General features: G+C 43.2%; 2 protein-coding genes and 1 long non-coding RNA gene across 3 annotated transcripts; 2 read left to right on the forward strand and 1 right to left on the reverse strand.

The window, feature by feature from the left end:
* Window positions 1-2,113: 2,113 nt before the first annotated feature.
* LOC119498767 (tripartite motif-containing protein 16-like) lies at window positions 2,114-3,945 on the forward strand. Its single transcript, XM_037787819.1, is given in 2 exon segments — window positions 2,114-2,231; window positions 2,234-3,945. Coding segments are annotated over 2 exon segments (1,668 nt in total). The 3' UTR covers window positions 3,784-3,945.
* A 2,674-nt stretch (window positions 3,946-6,619) lies between these two features.
* LOC119499263 (E3 ubiquitin/ISG15 ligase TRIM25-like) lies at window positions 6,620-19,880 on the forward strand. Its single transcript, XM_037788530.1, has 3 exons — window positions 6,620-6,640; window positions 9,966-11,603; window positions 17,993-19,880. Exons 1-3 carry the CDS (start codon window positions 6,620-6,622, stop codon window positions 19,706-19,708), a joined length of 3,375 nt encoding a protein of 1,124 aa, XP_037644458.1. The 3' UTR covers window positions 19,709-19,880.
* LOC119498771 lies at window positions 13,750-14,609 on the reverse strand. Its single transcript, XR_005209183.1, has 2 exons — window positions 14,567-14,609; window positions 13,750-14,367 (listed from the first exon to the last, which is right to left on the reverse strand). It is a non-coding gene; the product is annotated as an uncharacterized LOC119498771 (long non-coding RNA).
* Window positions 19,881-20,157: the final 277 nt, after the last annotated feature.

Consider the following 20,157-nt stretch of genomic DNA (forward strand, 5'->3'; position numbering starts at 1 on the left):
GTTGACTTTGCCGCCTGACGCGACTCACCGCCTCTGGAAACGCCCGAGGACCGTATTACACTAACTGTTGTCGATTAAAAATAAAGAGATTCAGCAACTGCATGGCTTATTTCTCGCCTCAGATGTTTTCAGAAACACATTTCGGGGAACTATTTTCGTGAAATAAGAGAAAAAAGTTTACAAACGAGCCGCCATGTTGGTTCCGGTTTGAAAGCTGGGAGCAGCAGCCCACGGAGGGAAAGTGTTCGTCCAATCAGGTGGGGAGAGCCTTGTTTCTAGTGGCAGCCCATCAAAGGTTGCGTCACCTCGTGATAAAAAACGCCCCTGTGGACACGTACCATCCGTGTCTCGTATTGCGCCGCCACGCTACCAGAATGCATTTCACAGCTGCTTACACAGACAATGAATAGGAAGCGTGGACATGTACCAGGAGCGTCACGACCACCGCTCCTCATTTGCATTAAGTTGAGGTCCAGGCTACTTTACACAAATCATGGGCGTCTGACGTGTCTCGCGCGCCTCTGGAAACTCCCGAGAAACTTGGCTGTGATTGGTGCGTTGGAGTGTCCTGCAGTGGGGTCGTCTGTATTCAGCTCCCCATTGGTTGAACTCATCACCTGGAGGTGAGAAATGGGGGAGGGATGAGTACAGGCGTGCCAACGTCCGATATTGGTGGGACAACAATTAAAAAAGACTTGCATTACGTCCACACTAAGGCAGATGAATCTGAAAACTTATGTGAAAAATGCACCAAAACAACTGAGAGGCAGATAAAAGTCTCTTCTTGTGAGAGCCCAGTTACTGTGCTGAGTCTCAGCTAGTTAAACGTCCATCTGCGTCCTGCTCTCCATCCTCACAGAGGAGAAGACTGTTTTCAAATGTAGCCAGCTTAATGTGGACGTGGTCTTAAAAATAGTCCATAAGAGCTGTGACCTCCGGGAAGCCTCACACCTCCACAGATACAGCCATTGTCAACATTCACTTTGCTGCCATGCAAAATAGCGACACCTCTGCGTCATGACTTAAAACAAAAAGCAACGACGACTTTGTGGCCTTGAAACTGTTTAACTTCACTCTTTAACAGCAGCCGCTCTGACATCATTCATATGCTAGTACAGTCCTGCTGCACCTGTTTTTTAGTTCCTGTACACATTTCACCTATTTTCCTTTTTCTTTTGAATATTTCCCATCCCTTCAGTGCGCCTGTCATGCCTGAAATATGTTTGTTTGTTTTTTTTTCCCAAAATGGCAATTTTGTTAAAACGAAAAATTATGCAGTAAAACAATGGCTTATGAGATTTCTTAAAAACAATCCCTGCAGCCTCAGGAGTGTGTGTAATGTGTCACTAGTCTGTCTGTAAACGGCTGCCCGTACAGCAGTCCGTTGCCCACACCGGGTTTCTGTCCCGGGTGAGGAAGACTTTATGAGAAATGTGGAGCCATCACCAAAGCCTGAGGAGCCAAGAAATATTTTACAACTGAAAGCTGAAATGTTTTCAAATGTGGAGCAGGTTTGAACCGAGGCTCCGTTTGTAAATGAGGAAACATACTGTGCGTTCCAATACTCATACTACCATACTACTTAGTATGCCAGAAAAAAAGATTTCTCATGTCCCAATACATAGTATGTCAAAATGCAGTATGCCAAAACTACCAGGATGTCCTACTACATCTGGTCACATTTTACAGAATGAAAGCCAGCATGCTTTTCTGGCTGTTCTGACCCACAATCCTCTGCACAGCAGATATATGAGCAAGAGGGTCAAAGTTCAAAGCAAAGTAGTATGTCCCGATACTGCATGTAACAGTACGTACTTTGTAAGGGCAGCTGCATGGACTAAAAGTAAAAAGGAAAAGTATGTGATTTGGGACGTAGTCAGTCGTGCTGCTCCTCGTCCTGGAATGAATCACAGCTTGATAACTCCTCCCTCCTCTTCCTGCTCTCACACACAGACAGCTCCACTGTCCATTTACTTCCTTGTTCCCTCCCCTTCAGATCTACAGTTTGAAGGAGGGTGTAACCAACATAACACATGATGATTACGTCAGAGCTCAAACTAGTGTCAGTTCTCAGGAAGTGAAACTCAGACAGTCGTTGCTACTAAGAGGTGAAATGGCGCAGAAAGGAGTTCAGCTGGACCAGGAAGCAATCTCTTGTTCCATCTGTCTGGATCTACTGAAGGATCCAGTCACTACTTCCTGTGGACACAGCTACTGCATGAACTGTATTAAAGCTTCTGGGATGGAGAGGATGAGAAGAAGATCTACAGCTGCCCTCAGTGTAGGCAGACCTTCACACCGAGGCCTGTCCTGCTGAAAAGCACCATGTTAGCAGATTTAGTGGAGGAACGGAAGAAAACTGGACTCCAAGCTGCTCCTGCTGATCACTGCTATGCTGGACCTGAAGATGTGGCCTGTGATGTCTGCACTGGGAGGAAACTGAAAGCCTTCAAGTCCTGTCTGGTGTGTCTGGCCTCTTACTGTGAGAAACACCTCCAGCCTCATTATGACTCAGCTCCGTTCAAGAAACACAAGCTGGTGGAGCCCTCCAAGAAGCTCCAGGAGAACATCTGCTCTCGTCATGATGAGGTGATGAAGATGTTCTGTCGTACTGATCAGCAGTGTATCTGTTATCTCTGCTCTGTGGATGAACATAAAGGCCACGACACCGTCTCAGCTGCAGCAGAAAGGACCGAGAGGCAGAGAGAGCTGGAGGTGAGTCGACTCAACATCCTGCAGTGGATCCAGGACAGAGAGAAAGATGTGAAGCTGCTCCAACAGGAGGTGGAGGCTGTCAATCGCTCTGCTGATAAAGCAGTGGAGGACAGTGAGAAGATCTTCACCGAGCTGATCCGTCTCATGGAGAAAAGAAGCTGTGATGTGAAGCAGCAGGTCAGATCCCAGCAGAAAAGTGAAGTGAGTCGAGTCAAAGAGCTTCAGGAGAAGCTGGAGCAGGAGATCACTGAGCTGAAGAGGAGAGACGCTGAGCTGAAGCTGCTGTCACACACACAGGATCACAATCAGTTTCTACTCAACTACCCCTCACTGTCACCACTCAGTGAATCTACACACTCATCCAGCATCAATATCCGTCCTCTGAGCTACTTTGAGGACGTGACGGCGGCTGTGTCAGAAGTCAGAGATAAACTACAGGACGTTCTGAGAGAGAAATGGACAAACGTCTCACAGACAGTGACTGAAGTGGATGTTTTACTGTCACAACCAGAGCCCAAGACCAGAGCTGGATTCTTAAAGTATTCACGAGAAATCACACTGGATCCAAACACAGCACACACACAGCTGTTATTATCTGAGGGGAACAGAAAAGCAACATACGTGAAACAACAACAGTCTTATCCTAGTCATCCAGACAGATTCACTGGATGGTGGCAGGTCCTGAGTAGAGAGAGTCTGACTGGACGTTGTTACTGGGAGGTGGAGTGGAGAGGGAAAGGAGTTCATGTAGCAGTCACATACAAGAGTATCAGGAGAACAGGGGGGGGGAATGAATGTGCGTTTGGATACAATGACAAATCTTGGGTGTTATATTGTTACCAAAACAGTTATACATTTAGGTACAACAAAGTCCAAACCCCCGTCTCAGGTCCTCTGTCCTCCAGAGTAGGAGTGTATCTGGATCACAGTGCAGGTATTCTGTCCTTCTACAGCGTCTCTGAAACCATGACTCTCCTCCACAGAGTCCAGATCACATTCACTGAGCCTCTCTATGCTGGACTTGGGCTTTATTGTGATACCACTGCTGAGTTGTGTAAACTGAAATAGACAGAAGTGTTCACGTTTTCTGGGGATTGTGTCAGCGGTTCATTGAATCATTACATCGTGCTGTTGTTTATGTTTGTTTAAGTTACGCTACGTTGTGCTTCGTATTGTGTTACCGTGCATTCACACCAAGCAAGAAGCAAATTAGCAAGCCACACGTCGCTATTGTGGTATAAACCCAAAATAAACACACTGTGCTGTGATTTAATTGCAAAAACGGATAAAATGATGCCGAAATAACGACATTATGATGTTGATTAGTAAAAAGACCGAATTCATGCTTTGTCAGGTCTGTCCGTAAGACGACGAGCAAACAACTTTTAAATGCTTGTTTTCTGAACGGAGTTCGGATCGATCACTGCCAGGCTATGCTAACATTGTAGCTGCTCCATTAAACACTCCATCTAGGAATAAACACAGCAGCAACAACGTCAGTGATGACATCAACTTTGTAACTATGTATATATTGTTACACATCACTTATATGATGAATGCTTTTGATACACATGCTTTAATATAAAACTGAAATACTTTTAACTCTTGTTGCTGCAGAGCTGATTTTTCTTTTCATGTCTTCACTGCTCAGAGATCAGCTGTCAATCAAACATTACGGGCTCTACTTTGACCAAAGAACGTTTATTACCAAGAAGTGAAGTCAATTGTTTGTTCCATTGTCACATTGTCACATTTTACCAAAACGGCCGGTGTTGAACACTAAAATATTATGAATATAAGAAGTGTTTTCAGTCCAAAATGGCGACAGCGGCTGTTGTCAAAAAGCAGCCGAGTTGCGTCTCTTTGCTTCTACACTCTTTGCTTTGACATCTTCTCATGACTTGTTCTGTAAATGTGTGAGTGTCTTCAGGTGGCGCTCCTTCCTGTGTCTGTTTCACTGCTCATGATGATCTTTGTTCACCTGAACTGATATTTCTCTGCATGAAAATGTAAACTTCTCTGTGCTCTAAATGTTTGATGAATATTTGTATATATATATATATATATATGTGTGTGTTGTGTGTTGTTGTTTCTCTTCCACTGCACGGGGCTTAAAGGAAGGTCTAGTGATTTATTTCTTATCATAGATATTCTGTTCTCACCACTTTTTGTAAGATATCTAGAATCACATTTATTTGTTGGGCAGACTAAATGTTGTCGTCCAGATCGACGTACAAACGAGATACTAAGATGTTTAATGAAACTGTAATTATCATGATCATAATCAATAAGGAAATCATTATTCTCTGTTACATCGCTGAGATTCTGCTCAAACAAACTGATTGTGTGGATGAAAATGAATCTGTACGTGAAATCATTGAACAAGAGTCATTTATCAGACTTTACTGATGGGATGTGTGAACAAACTGAAGGTTTCTATAATCAATAAACAAGAATGAACTAAGTCTTTTCTTCCTGTCTTTTTTCCAGGGTATCATACAAAGCTGATGGAGGAAATGTGACTATGAGAGAATAACTGAGGCAGTTTTCCTCCTGAAACACCACAAAGTCCAGTGTTCATGTTTAGAGTCAGTCTCTGTTAAAAAAAAGGAAAAAAAGTTTAAAACTAAAAGGTAACATAACTTATTTCCAGGCCGGCTCAAAACTTTGATAACAACAAAAACTGTTGAAAGAAAGTTGTGACTTGAGGATTTTTGTTATCATAGTTATTGAACACAATCACAAGTCCATATATTGTAAATAAGGGAAGTAATACAAAACAAAAGTAAATAAATTAAATAAAATTAAAACACAAAATATCAATTCATGTCACATTTTATCAATTAATTAATGACTATCATTATTATCAGAAAGTTTTATTTCCATGGGCTTGTTGTCTCCTCTGTATAACCACAGCTGTGGTGCTTTGGTGATTCTCTGAGCAACCTGGAGAGCACACAAACAGGACTATTGTTTGTTCTTTATTCAAACAGTATTATGCAGATTTAAACACAATTGTTGTGGATTTATGGCTTTTTAAACTGTTTTGGATACATGAACGAAACCTTCTTGCCACATGGACTCTACATCTCTTTCTTTAGATATTTACATCTCTTTCTTTATGTGCATTTATTTTGTTGTTGTAATACATGAGATTGATTTAAAGTGTGTATTCATCAAATCTCTTGGATTTTGTGTAAAACGCATTACAAGAGCCACAATGAGGTGGATCACCAGACGGCACTGAATACTTCCAGAGTGAAGACAGGTGGCGCTACAGCTGACACAGATGACGGCCTGATTACTGCAGGATGCAATCATCCAATAGGATGCTTTGTGTCTGTGTGTGTGTGTGTGTGTGTGTGTGTTTGTGTGTGCGTGTGTGTGGTGTGTGTGTGTATGGCAAAGCTGTATATAAAGTTGTTTCTGACACTCGCTTCTGTTTGACGTTGGTGTCAGCAGAGATGCTGGTTTCTGATTCAGTTTAACGCTCTTTGACTAAAGACAACAACATAGAAAGAGTCAAGTCTATGTAGTGTTCTCCTTTTCCAGTTTGTTCAGAGCTCAAAGCCTCAAACACATATCTGTTGGGGTGGAAGAGCTTCTTCATTTCATTATCTGAGCAAACTAAGAACAAGAGCACATGCTTAAAATGCTGTTGGATAACTGGAAGTTTGGGGAATTTCTTCCTACTGCTTTTTCTTTTGAACAAATCTACAATAAAAGTGAGAATCTTGTAGTTCATGCTTCTTTTCCATAAACAGCAGACTTTGAGAAAATTTAATAACACTTTTTTACCATGATGACTACTGTGGGTTTTCAGGCTGATGACCTAAAATGATGGACACATTGAGCTTCAGATGTCCTACAGAACCTCTGCCTTTCCTTGAATCTAAACTTGTTAATGTCACAGGGAGATGCAGTTGTTTAATCACTTGATCCAGTATTGCACGTTTATTTATTATGGGTTTTATCATGTGTGTATATGCATTTCTTATATTGTTTTTATTGATGTTGTGGTGTTGCATGTTTACCCGTTCTATTATGGCATGGGTTTTTACGTTTCATATCTGGTTTTACTGTGCTGTTTTTAACTGGAATGGACTATGGATCAAAGTGATTAACTGGTGAGAGACAGCTGTGACTAATTGATTGACACACAGAGACGCTGGGCTTCTTTTTAAGTTGATTATGGACAGGTGTGCAGGGGGAAGGAACAGAGGTAGAGAACCAGCAGGAACGAGGAAGCGGAGCTGGACACGCGAGTTTGGAACTGAGGCAGCTTCACCAGTACGGTCTGCTGCAGGAACACGGCCGACAGAGTGACAGGGCGGCCAGGACGAGGGACCGGACGAACCGCTGCTACTGTGTGTGCTGGCCACTGAGGTTCCCGTTTTCTCTCCGTAGCGCCAACGACGACGAGGGCTGCAGCAGAGCTGCAGGGCCGGAGCAGAGGAGCCGACGGCCTCAGGACCCCCCTTGCACCCTTGACATCTTTAGACTCAAATACTCCCCTTTCTTGAACTATTTATTGCCCGCTGTGCACTTGGACTTTGCACCCCCATTTTAAGGACATTTTATTGTAGTTTTTTTTCAATTAGCACAGTTTGAACTGGTTTTATTTATCTGTTTTAATGGTGATAATTTTCGCAGTTTAAATAAATCTTTTAAACTGATTATATTGTATTGTCTCTTTCTTAACAGTGGAAACACCTTTTAATTGCTGGTATCCAAAATAAGAACCTCACACTTTTGTGACATTAATACAATGCATTGTATTACCCAAGTGATGCTGTACAGGTCTTGACCAGGGAGGTTTTATAGAGAAAACTTGATGACAAAAAACAACTCACATCTGTGTCTTTAATTATTAGAGTGTCTTCAGGGTGTCTGGGTGGTGTGTAGGTCTTGGTTGACCCTCACCTTTTACCATCTTAGGTTTATGGCATTTCACATTCATCCTGTTTTTGTTCCTGGAATGAATGAAAGGTCACTATTCATCATTTTGACACTTTTTGTGTTTATCTCTCTCAGCACGTTTTTAAAAACAACCGCAGTGCTGAACATGTACATGATGACAATGAAAATAAAGCAAGCAACAATAAGAACAGAGTAGAAACAATAAACACTAGATTGGCACTCGGAGAGCGCAGACCTCTGCCAATGTGCCTGACTTTAAAAACAGATCACAGCTCACAGCTGGCGGTACCGTGAGGTGGTCGGGTTGTTATTAACCCGGTGTGTTTCCGTGTAACGTATCGGTGGAAGCCTCTCTCATTCAGCAGCCTTCTTATGTCTGTATAATGTCACACTACGTTGTCTCTCATCCCGTCATCTAACTCTTTTTTTCTTCCTCACCGCGGACGGCCAGCAGATCCTGTCGCAGCTCGATGTCTCGCCACACATCCACACATGTATCTCTCTGCTCGAAGAAGGAGGGAGGTGCGGTCGACGTTTCATCAGATAGACTGCGCATGTGTTATACCCTGTGGTCTTAATGCTCAGGCCTGATCGGAATTCTTAAAAAGATTCCTGAATCCAGATTATGATCCGGATCGCCACCAAAATCTAATGGATTGTTCATTGTGCTACACTCCAGCCCTCCAAAAGATTTCATTCAAATCCATTGCGAACTTTTGGAGTAATCCTGCTAACAGACAAACCAACGCCGATGAAAACATAACCTCGGGCCTTGAAGGAGGTAATAATGTGCACATAATAGCGGTAAAGGAGTTGCAGCACAACAGAAAATAAACTTAATGAAACACCAGCAAAAAGAGGTTCAGCAGCGATGTAAATCATTCTGTTTGTCTGAGCTGTTGATATGAAAAGGTAAGCTGTCCCAGAGGTTAGCGGTGGAGGACTAAATTTTAGATATGATTTTACTTGCATCTTGCACATCAGAATCTGATTCTAGCTAGATCTAATGAACCCCCCCTATAATGCCTTCTTTCTGATCCCACTCCGTGCTCAAATGCACCACAGGTGCGCCACGTTGGCTATCCTGATGAAAACGGCGTGCATATTAGCATGTGCGCGCCCATGAATGAATGTGCGTTGCATTTAAGGGTCCTGGTTTGGGGGTTTGAAAATATGGTCACCCTGTCGTAGAACAAAAGGATAATCTCTTCAGTCTTGTGTTAACCACAGACCTTATTTCAGGCAACTAACAAACCCACCGACTTCCAGACGAGAGAACCAGAAGTGCTAAAATACTAACTCATATCCAGGTTTTAGGACTCATTCCTGTAGCACTCTATAGCTAGCTAGCTACCTAGTGAGCTAGACGTCATGCATTCTCAAACGCCCAAAAGAGCACGGCAAAAATGCAACTAATAATTGTGAATTTTGTAATGGAGTTATTAAATCAGATTGCTCCGTCCCTGGCCGAGCAGTCACCGTCGGTGCAGAGAAGGCAAGGCGTCATGGTCTCGGTGGTCACGCAGTGCAGCAGCTGAGTAGAGCGTCACTACTGGATATTTTGTGCATGCTTACTTTGAGGAATTGATGTCAGTGCAAATTCTCAATTCATATTTGAATTGTGACACATCTTTCAAAATGATATCCTTAAATTTTAACGACATAGTTTAAGATAAAATGTGTATAAAGCACAACCCTTTAAGACGTCTATTATTCAATGTAACATTATAATCTGGGATATGAGTGAACAGAATCTGTGTATATGACAACAAAAACACAGTTATACTATAAACACAGGGGTTTGCAGTGTTTATGTTAAATATTTACAGGCTTGTATGTTTTTTTAAAACATGCATGACATTTTAAAAAATATAGCGTAGAACTGGGCTACACCTGGCCAATAAATCCTGCTCTATATCAGAGCTAATCTGGAGCTACTGCATAGAGGTTATATCGAAATGACTTCTATTGCTCAGTGAGCCTCTTCCTGGTATGAACCTTGATAACCCCTCCCTCCTCTTCCTGCTCTCAAACACAGCCAGTATGTCCCAGTTATGTGTATACTGCATGCAACAGTGCATACTTTGTAAGGGCAGCTGCAGTGTACTAAAAGTAAAAAGGAAAAGTATATGATTTGGGACGTAGTCAGTCGTGCTGCTCCTCGTCCTGGAATGAAGCAAACTTGATAACCCGGTCCATTTATTTCCTTGTTCCCTCCCCTTCAGATCTACAGTTTGAAGGAGGGTGTAACCAACATAACACATGATGATTACATCAGAGCTCAAACTAGTGTCGCTACTGAGAGGTGAAATGGCGCAGAAGGAGTTCAGCTGGACCAGGAAGCAATCTCTTGTTCGATCTGTCTGGATCTACTGAAGGATCCGGTGGCTACTTCCTGTGGACACAGCTACTGCATGAACTGTATTAAAAGCTTCTGGGATGGAGAGGATGAGAAGAAGATCTACAGCTGCCCTCAGTGTAGGCAGACCTTCACACCGAGGCCTGTCCTGATGAAAAACACTATGTTAGCAGTTTTAGTGGAGAAACTGAAGAAGACTGGACTCCAAGCTGCTCCTGCTGATCACTGCTATGCTGGACCTGAAGATGTGGCCTGTGATGTCTGCACTGGGAGGAAACTGAAAGCCTTCAAGTCCTGTCTGGTGTGTCTGGCCTCTTACTGTGAGAAACACCTCCAGCCTCATTATGACTCAGCTCCATTCAAGAAACATAAGCTGGTGGAGCCCGCCAAGAAGCTCCAGGAGAACATCTGCTCTCGTCACGATGAGGTGATGAAGATTTTCTGTCGTACTGATCAGCAGTGTATCTGTTATCTCTGCTCTGTGGATGAACATAAAGGCCACGACACCGTCTCAGCTGCAGCAGAAAGGACCGATAGGCAGAGAGAGCTGGAGGTGAGTCGACTCAACATCCAGCAGAGGATCCAGGACAGAGAGAAAGATGTGAAGCTGCTCCAACAGGAGGTGGAGGCTGTCAATCGCTCTGCTGATAAAGCAGTAGAGGACAGTGAGAAGATCTTCACCGAGCTGATCCGTCTCATGGAGAAAAGAAGCTGTGATGTGAAGCAGCAGGTCAGATCCCAGCAGAAAAGTGAAGTGAGTCGAGTCAAAGAGCTTCAGGAGAAGCTGGAGCAGGAGATCACTGAGCTGAAGAGGAGAGACGCTGAGCTGAAGCTGCTGTCACACACAGAGGATCACGACCAGTTTCTACTCAACTACCCCTCACTGTCACCACTCAGTGAATCTACACACTCATCCAGCATCAATATCCGTCCTCTGAGCTACTTTGAGGACGTGACGGCGGCTGTGTCAGAAGTCAGAGATAAACTACAGGACGTTCTGAGAGAGAAATGGACAAACGTCTCACAGACAGTGACTGAAGTGGATGTTTTACTGTCACAACCAGAGCCCAAGACCAGAGCTGGATTCTTAGAATATTCACAAGAAATCACACTGGATCCAAACACAGCATACACACAGCTGTTATTATCTGAGGGGAACAGAAAAGCAACATTTATGAGAGAACAGTCTTATCCTAGTCACCCAGACAGATTCACTGTATTTAATCAGGTCCTGAGTAGAGAGAGTCTGACTGGACGTTGTTACTGGGAGGTGGAGAGGAGAGGGGGAGGAGTTTATGTAGCAGTCGCATACAAGAGTATCAGGAGAGCAGGGGGGCCGAATGAATGTGGGTTTGGACGGAATGACAAATCTTGGGCGTTACGTTGTGACCAAAACAGTTATATATTTTGGTACAACGATGTCAAAACTCCCGTCTCAGGTCCTCTGTCCTCCAGAGTAGGAGTGTACCTGGATCACAGTGCAGGTATTCTGTCCTTCTACAGCATCTCTGGAACCATGACTCTCCTCCACAGAGTCCAGACCACATTCACTGAGCCTCTCTATGCTGGACTTTGGCTTACAGGTTATGGAACCACTGCTGAGTTGTGTAAACTGAAATAGACAGAAGTCATTTAAGGGTTAAATTCTGTGTTTGAACTCTTAAACTTATCTGGTGTCCATCATTGTTGCTGCAGAGCTGATTTTTCTTTTCATGTCTTCACTGCACAGAGATCAGCTGTCAATCAAACATTACGGGCTCTACTTTGACCAAAGAACGTTTATTACCAAGAAGTGAAAGTACAAAAGTAAAAACTAAATTATTTCTATTCTATTGTCACATTCTACCAAAACGGCCGGTGTTGAACAATAAAATATTATGAATATAAGAAGCGTTTTCAGTCCAAAATGGTGGCAGCGGCTGTTGTCAAAAAAGCAGCAGAGTTGCGTCTCTTTGCTTCTACACTCTTTGCTTTGACATCTTCTCATGAGTTGTTCTGTAAATGTGTGAGTGTCTTCAGGTGGAGCTCCTTCCTGTGTCTGTTTCACTGCTCATGATGATCTTTGTTCACCTGAACTGATATTTCTCTGCATGAAAATGTAAACTTCTCTGTGCTCTAAATGTTTGATGAATATTTGTATATATATATATATGTGTGTGTGTGTGTGTTGTTGTTTCTCTTCCACTGCACGGGTCTTAAAGGAAGGTCTAGTGATTTATTTCTTATCATAGATATTCTGTTCTCACCACTTTTTGTAAAGATATCTAGAATCACATTTATTTGTTGGGCAGACTAAATGTTGTCGTCCAGATCGACGTACAAACGAGATACTAAGATGTTTAATGAAACTGTAATTATCATGATCATAATCAATAAGGAAATCATTATTCTCTGTTACATCGCTGAGATTCTGCTCAAACAAACTGATTGTGTGGATGAAAATGAATCTGTACGTGAAATCATTGTAACAAGAGTCATTTATCAGACTTTACTGATGGGATGTGTGAACAAACTGAAGGTTTCTATAATCAATAAACAAGAATGAACTAAGTCTTCTCTTCCTGTCTTGTTTCCAGGGTATCATACAAAGCTCCAGGCTGCTTTGGATCAGGATGACGTCCTGAAGTTGAACCGTTTTGTCACAAATGCTTCAAAGTAGATCGTTAAATATGTGAAAAAAATTATTATAAAGCCATTTAAATATTTCAGGACAGTTTAGTTTGATAACTCCCTGTTGTCAGTCAGCTGTTTGTAACCAGTCAAAGAACAGGATTTGTCGTGAAATCACACCGGATCCAAACTTATTTGGTGTTCATGGTATTCAACCTCCAAATCACTATTCCAATGCATAGTCTGTTTATTTTTTTCTCAGAATTATCTTGTAGTGTTTAGCTGTAAAATGAAAATGTTTGTGACCCGGCAGCCATGTTGAGATCTGTTGAGGAAATAACAAGCACCGCCCAGCAGCCGGAGCACAGCCAATAGGAACGCTCTCTCTCCGAAATGACCTGTGATTGACCAAAGTCTCCCGTCACGGGCTAGATGTTTTAAAGACTGAAAACAGAGCCATGAGGAGGAGCAGAAGTCTAGTTTTCTCTCAGAACACTTGAATTAAAATATGCTGAAAGGTTATTATGTGACTTTTGTGATGATGATACAAAAAAACGTGTTGCCTACTGAAGCCCTCAAACACTGGAAAATATTGTTGATGAAAAAACCCTTAAATAAAGATCAGCTTTTATTTTGTTTGGTTGTTTTTTAATGGAGATATCAGACTTTCCATCCTCCAACCCAGAGAGAAAGAGGAAAAAAAAACAGAAAATTAAAAATACAAGTTATTAAAAAAAAAAAAAATCATTTTGAGGAACACTCCAAACTACTAAACACAAACTTTTTGAACTCAAAAAGACACAAACAAAAAAAAAAAAATTGTAGACAGTCTTCTTTTTAGTTACAAATTAAAACAGGGAAAAGCATAGTTTTCACATAAACATCTGTTTTAAACGTTTGATTCTGGTGGTTGTGAGGGTTTGTCTTCCTCTTGGGGGGGGTGAATGTGTCTGAGAAGTACACGGAGCTCAATCCGTTGCAGGAAATAGACCAAGCCGCTCAATGTGTACTTCCTTTGACCCGAGGGAATAAAAACTTTATAGACTATGTGCGAGAGCTGCATCTTTTTGTCCATGAAGTCTCTTTACGATGAGCTCGAGAAAGTGTGCAGCGTGTTTGTACATATGTGTGTGTGTGTGTGTGTTTTGTGTGGTCCGACAGTCTCGATGCTTCCCATCCTTTTGTTGTCCATCTCCACAGAAATACACTCCTCTGAACCAGTCAGTAAGGAAGAAAAAAACACAACAAAAACATAGCCAGAAACCAGCTGAATCCAGTCTGTCAGCCAATCAGTCTATCAACTGTGTGTTTGTGGTCACTTGTCCCCCCCCCCCCCAAGCAGTTTGTGTTGATCCAGTTTCAGTTTGTGACCATAAATACACGAAGACTCCACCGCTGGTACAGCTAGTCCACAGTTAAAGCTCCGAGGTGGAACAGCAAACGCGTTACTGTCTGTCTGCTCATTCCAGAGCAGCGAAAACCAGTAGATCAGCTCAGCAAACATCTTCTGCTGCCCGGTGGTCCAGCCAGTCCAGCCGACCCAAGGTAAACTACAGGACCTCCGACAGCAGAGAATGAGGGTCAGAAGGGGAGGGGGGGGACTGAGGGGGAAAGAGAGGGTTATATGAAGAGGGCTAGAGACGGAGACAGAGAGAGAGAGAGAGAGAGAGAGAGAAAGCACAAAGAGACCAGGGTTTCTCTCTCGTCTTCATTTGTGTCTCTGGAGAGCTTTCCTCTTCCTCCTCTTGAAGAAACAGCAGCACCTGCAACACACAAAGCATCATTAACAGACATGAAATCAATTGGGATATGAGAGAGTGATCATTTTTCATTTTCATTTAAAGAAACACAGTAAAATGATTATGGTTTGATTTTTACGGGGACCAAACAGAGATGTTTTCTTAAAGCGGCAGTAGGCAGTATATTTGTGTTGGCATCATTGGGCAAAAATTGCATAATAACCTTTCAGCATATTGTAATTCAAGTGTTCTGAGAGACTTCTGCACCTCCTCATGGCTCTGTTTTCAGACTTTAGAAAATCTAACCCGTGACGGGAGACTTTGGCCAATCACAGGTCACTTCAGAGAGAGAGCGTTCCTATTGGCTGTTCATTCAACAGAGGCAGCTGTCAATCACAAACTCCAATCAGACGGTCAAACTAGGCAGCGCTGATGAAATATGAATCAATATTCTGTTACTGTGATGCCTATTTCTCTCCTCAAATGTTTTCAGAATTATCTTGTAGTGAACTGTTTAGCTGGAAAATGAGAAAGTTTGTGACCCGGCAGCCACGTTGAGATCATTTCTCATTTGACTTACTCATTGGAAATCAGTTAACAACACAAAACAATGACACATATTGTCCAGAAACCCTCACAGGTACTGCATTTAAAACAGACTAAAATCATAACATGGCAAACAAAAAACAGCTGTCAGTGTGTCAGTGTGATGACTTGACTATGACTTGCCCCAAACTGCATGTGATTATCATAAAGTGGGCATGTCTGTAAAGGGGAGACTCGTGGGTAAACATAGAACCCATTTTCATTCACATATCTGGAGGTCAGAGGTCAAGGGACACCTTTGAAAATGGCCATGACAGTTTTTCCTCGCCAAAGTTTGGAGCGTTATTTAACCTCCTTCACGACAAGCTAGTATGACATGGTTGGTACCGATGGATTCATCAGGTTTTCTAGTTTCATGATACCAGTATCTTCACTCTAGCTTTAAAACTGAGCACGGTACAATCTAAAAAATTGCAAGTTGCGTTAATATATTAAAGAAATTAGCGGTGTTAAAACAAATTTCCGTTATCGCGTTAACTTTAACAGCCTTTAAATACATTCAAAGAAGAAGAAAATCACCAACTTATATAATTCCCCGTCTATGTAAAAAGTGGTTTAAATCTCAAGTAATATTCCAGGAATGCCCTGACTTATGACTGTCTCTGGTGAAGGACACTGTTTATCTACTGTCAATCTAAAATGGTCGTGGATGAAGTCACTTTCTGACCTCCAGAGCAGAAAATAATAAAAATAAATGTTGACAAAAACCTAAAAACAGAGTGCTTCTGAAGAATGAGAGCATCAGAGAGAGAACAAGCTGACGTTTTGAACTGTCAGCATATTGTTAAAGTAGCCTGGGCCTCGAATGGGAAGCGTGGAAAGGGCGGAGCCTGTGGACACGTACCATTAGACCAACTTCTGTAATCACAAGATTATTAACAAACCACGGCTCAACAAGTTGCTTCCGTGACTCTCCCCACAACTTCCTGTGGTTTAGTCATTCTGTTTACTCTAAAAAGCAGTGCTTTAGGAGGTGTTGACTTTGCCGCCTGACGCGACTCGCCGCCTCTGGAAACGCCCAGGGACCGTTTTACACTAACTGTTGTCGATTAAAAATAAAGAGATTCAGCAACTGCATGGCTTATTTCTCGCCTCAGATGTTTTCAGAAACACATTTCGGGGAACTATTTTCGTGAAATAAGAGAAAAAAGTTTACAAACGAGCCACCATGTTGGTTCCGGTTTGAAAGCTGGGAGCAGCAGCCCACGGAGGGAAAGTGTTCGTCCAATCAGGTGGGGAGAGCCTTGTTTCTAGTGGCAGCCCATCAAAGGTTGCGTCACCTCGTGATAAAAAACGCCCCTGTGGACACGTACCATCCGTGTCTCGTATTGCGCCGCCACGCTACCAGAATGCATTTCACAGCTGCTTACACAGACAATGAATAGGAAGCGTGGACATGTACCAGGAGCGTCACGACCACCGCTCCTCATTTGCATTAAGTTGAGGTCCAGGCTACTTTACACAAATCATGGGCGTCTGACGTGTCTCGCGCGCCTCTGGAAACTCCCGAGAAACTTGGCTGTGATTGGTGCGTTGGAGTGTCCTGCAGTGGGGTCGTCTGTATTCAGCTCCCCATTGGTTGAACTCATCACCTGGAGGTGAGAAATGGGGGAGGGATGAGTACAGGCGTGCCAACGTCCGATATTGGTGGGACAACAATTAAAAAAGACTTGCATTACGTCCACACTAAGGCAGATAAATCTGAAAACTTATGTGAAAAATGCACCAAAACAACTGAGAGGCAGATAAAAGTCTCTTCTTGTGAGAGCCCAGTTACTGTGCTGAGTCTCAGCTAGTTAAACGTCCATCTGCGTCCTGCTCTCCATCCTCACAGAGGAGAAGACTGTTTTCAAATGTAGCCAGCTTAATGTGGACGTGGTCTTAAAAATAGTCCATAAGAGCTGTGACCTCCGGGGAAGCCTCACACCTCCACAGATACAGCCATTGTCAACATTCATTTTGCTGCCATGCAAAATAGCGACACCTCTGCGTCATGACTTAAAACAAAAAGCAACGACGACTTTGTGGCCTTGAAACTGTTTAACTTCACTCTTTAACAGCAGCCGCTCTGACATCATTCATATGCTAGTACAGTCCTGCTGCACCTGTTTTTAGTTCCTGTACACATTTCACCTATTTTCCTTTTTCTTTTGAATATTTCCCATCCCTTCAGTGCGCCTGTCATGCCTGAAATATGTTTGTTTGTTTTTTTTTCCCAAAATGGCAATTTTGTTAAAACGAAAAATTATGCAGTAAAACAATGGCTTATGAGATTTCTTAAAAACAATCACTGCAGCCTCAGGAGTGTGTGTAATGTGTCACTAGTCTGTCTGTAAACGGCTGCCCGTACAGCAGTCCGTTGCCCACACCGGGTTTCTGTCCCGGGTGAGGAAGACTTTATGAGAAATGTGGAGCCATCACCAAAGCCTGAGGAGCCAAGAAATATTTTACAACTGAAAGCTGAAATGTTTTCAAATGTGGAGCAGGTTTGAACCGAGGCTCCGTTTGTAAATGAGGAAACATACTGTGCGTTCCAATACTCATACTACCATACTACTTAGTATGCCAGAAAAAAATATTTTTCATGTCCCAATACATAGTATGTCAAAATGCAGTATGCCAAAGCTACCAGGATGTCCTACTACATCTGGTCACATTTTACAGAATGAAAGCCAGCATGCTTTTCTGGCTGTTCTGACCCACAATCCTCTGCACAGCAGATATATGAGCAAGAGGGTCAAAGTTCAAAGCAAAGTAGTATGTCCCGATACTGCATGTAACAGTACGTACTTTGTAAGGGCAGCTGCATGGACTAAAAGTAAAAAGGAAAAGTATGTGATTTGGGACGTAGTCAGTCGTGCTGCTCCTCGTCCTGGAATGAATCACAGCTTGATAACTCCTCCCTCCTCTTCCTGCTCTCACACACAGACAGCTCCACTGTCTATTTATTTCCTTGTTCCCTCCCCTTCAGATCTACAGTTTGAAGGAGGGTGTAACCAACATAACACATGATGATTACGTCAGAGCTCAAACTAGTGTCAGTTCTCAGGAAGTGAAACTCAGACAGTCGTTGCTACTGAGAGGTGAAATGGCGCAGAAAGGAGTTCAGCTGGACCAGGAAGCAATCTCTTGTTCGATCTGTCTGGATCTACTGAAGGATCCGGTGGCTACTTCCTGTGGACACAGCTACTGCATGAACTGTATTAAAGGCTTCTGGGATGGAGAGGATGAGAAGAAGATCTACAGCTGCCCTCAGTGTAGGCAGACCTTCACACCGAGGCCTGTCCTGATGAAAAACACCATGTTAGCAGATTTAGTGGAGAAACTGAAGAAGACTGGACTCCAAGCTGCTCCTGCTGATCACTGCTATGCTGGACCTGAAGATGTGGCCTGTGATGTCTGCACTGGGAGGAAACTGAAAGCCTTCAAGTCCTGTCTGGTGTGTCTGGTCTCTTACTGTGAGAAACACCTCCAGCTTCATTACGATGTGGCTCAATTAAAGAAACACAAGCTGGTGGAGCCCTCCAAGAAGCTCCAGGAGAACATCTGCTCTCGTCACGATGAGATGATGAAGATGTTCTGTCGTACTGATCAGCAGTGTATCTGTTATCTCTGCTCTGTGGATGAACATAAAGGCCACGACACCGTCTCAGCTGCAGCAGAAAGGACCGAGAGGCAGAGAGAGCTGGAGGTGAGTCGACTCAGCATCCAGCAGAGGATCCAGGACAGAGAGAAAGATGTGAAGCTGCTCCAACAGGAGGTGGAGGCTGTCAATCGCTCTGCTGATAAAGCAGTGGAGGACAGTGAGAAGATCTTCACCGAGCTGATCCGTCTCATGGAGAAAAGAAGCTGTGATGTGAAGCAGCAGGTCAGATCCCAGCAGGAAAGTGAAGTGAGTCGAGTCAAAGAGCTTCAGGAGAAGCTGGAGCAGGAGATCACTGAGCTGAAGAGGAGAGACGCTGAGCTGAAGCTGCTGTCACACACAGAGGATCACGGCCAGTTTCTACTCGACTACCCCTCACTGTCACCACTCAGTGACTCTACACACTCATCCAGCATCAATATCCGTCCTCTGAGCTACTTTGAGGACGTGACGGCGGCTGTGTCAGAAGTCAGAGATAAACTACAGGACGTTCTGAGAGAGAAATGGACAAACGTCTCACAGACAGTGACTGAAGTGGATGTTTTACTGTCACAACCAGAGCCCAAGACCAGAGCTGGATTCTTAAAGTATTCACGAGAAATCACACTGGATCCAAACACAGCACACACACTGCTGTTATTATCTGAGGGGAACAGAAAAGCAACATTTATGAGACAACAACAGTCTTATTCTAGTCACCCAGACAGATTCACTGATTGTTGTCAGGTCCTGAGTAGAGAGAGTCTGACTGGACGTTGTTACTGGGAGGTGGAGAGGAGAGGGAGAGTTTATGTAGCAGTCGCATACAAGAGTATCAGCAGAGCAGGGGGGGTGAATGAATCTGTGTTTGGATACAATGACAAATCTTGGGCGTTATTTTGTTACCAAAACAGTTATACATTTTGGTACAACAATGTCCAAACCCCCGTCTCAGGTCCTCTGTCCTCCAGAGTAGGAGTGTATCTGGATCACAGTGCAGGTATTCTGTCCTTCTACAGCGTCTCTGAAACCATGACTCTCCTCCACAGAGTCCAGACCACATTCACTGAGCCTCTCTATGCTGGACTTTGGCTTTATTATGATGATACCACTGCTGAGTTGTGTAAACTGAAATAGACAGAAGTGTTCACGTTTTCTGGGGATTGTGTCAGCGGTTCATTGAATCATTACATCGTGCTGTTGTTTATGTTTGTTTAAGTTACGCTACGTTGTGCTTCGTATTGTGTTACCGTGCATTCACACCAAGCAAGAAGCAAATTAGCAAGCCACACGTCGCTATTGTGGTATGAACCCAAAATAAACAGACTGTGCTGTGATTTAATTGCAAAAAACGGATAAAAATGATGCCGAAATAACGACATTATGATGTTGATTGGTAAAAAGACCGAATTCATGCTTTGTCAGGTCTGTCCGTAAGACGACGAGCAAACAACTTTTTAAATGCTTGTTTTCTGAACGGAGTTCGGATCGATCACTGCCAGGCTATGCTAACATTGTAGCTGCTCCATTAACACTCCATCTAGGAATAAACACAGCAGCAACAACGTCAGTGATGACATCAACTT

Source organism: Sebastes umbrosus, chromosome 12, assembly GCF_015220745.1.
Source record: "Sebastes umbrosus isolate fSebUmb1 chromosome 12, fSebUmb1.pri, whole genome shotgun sequence".
Taxonomy (NCBI): domain Eukaryota; kingdom Metazoa; phylum Chordata; class Actinopteri; order Perciformes; family Sebastidae; genus Sebastes; species Sebastes umbrosus.

Bases quoted from the DNA above. Each gene is read 5' to 3' on its own strand.
- LOC119499263 (XM_037788530.1), top strand. From the start codon at position 6,620: ATGTCACAGGGAGATGCAGTT. The intron at 6,641-9,965 runs GTTTAATCACTT...GAAGGAGTTCAG, and splicing joins TGTCACAGGGAGATGCAGTT to CTGGACCAGGAAGCAATCTC. The intron at 11,604-17,992 runs AAACTGAAATAG...ACTAGTGTCAGT, and splicing joins GAACCACTGCTGAGTTGTGT to TCTCAGGAAGTGAAACTCAG.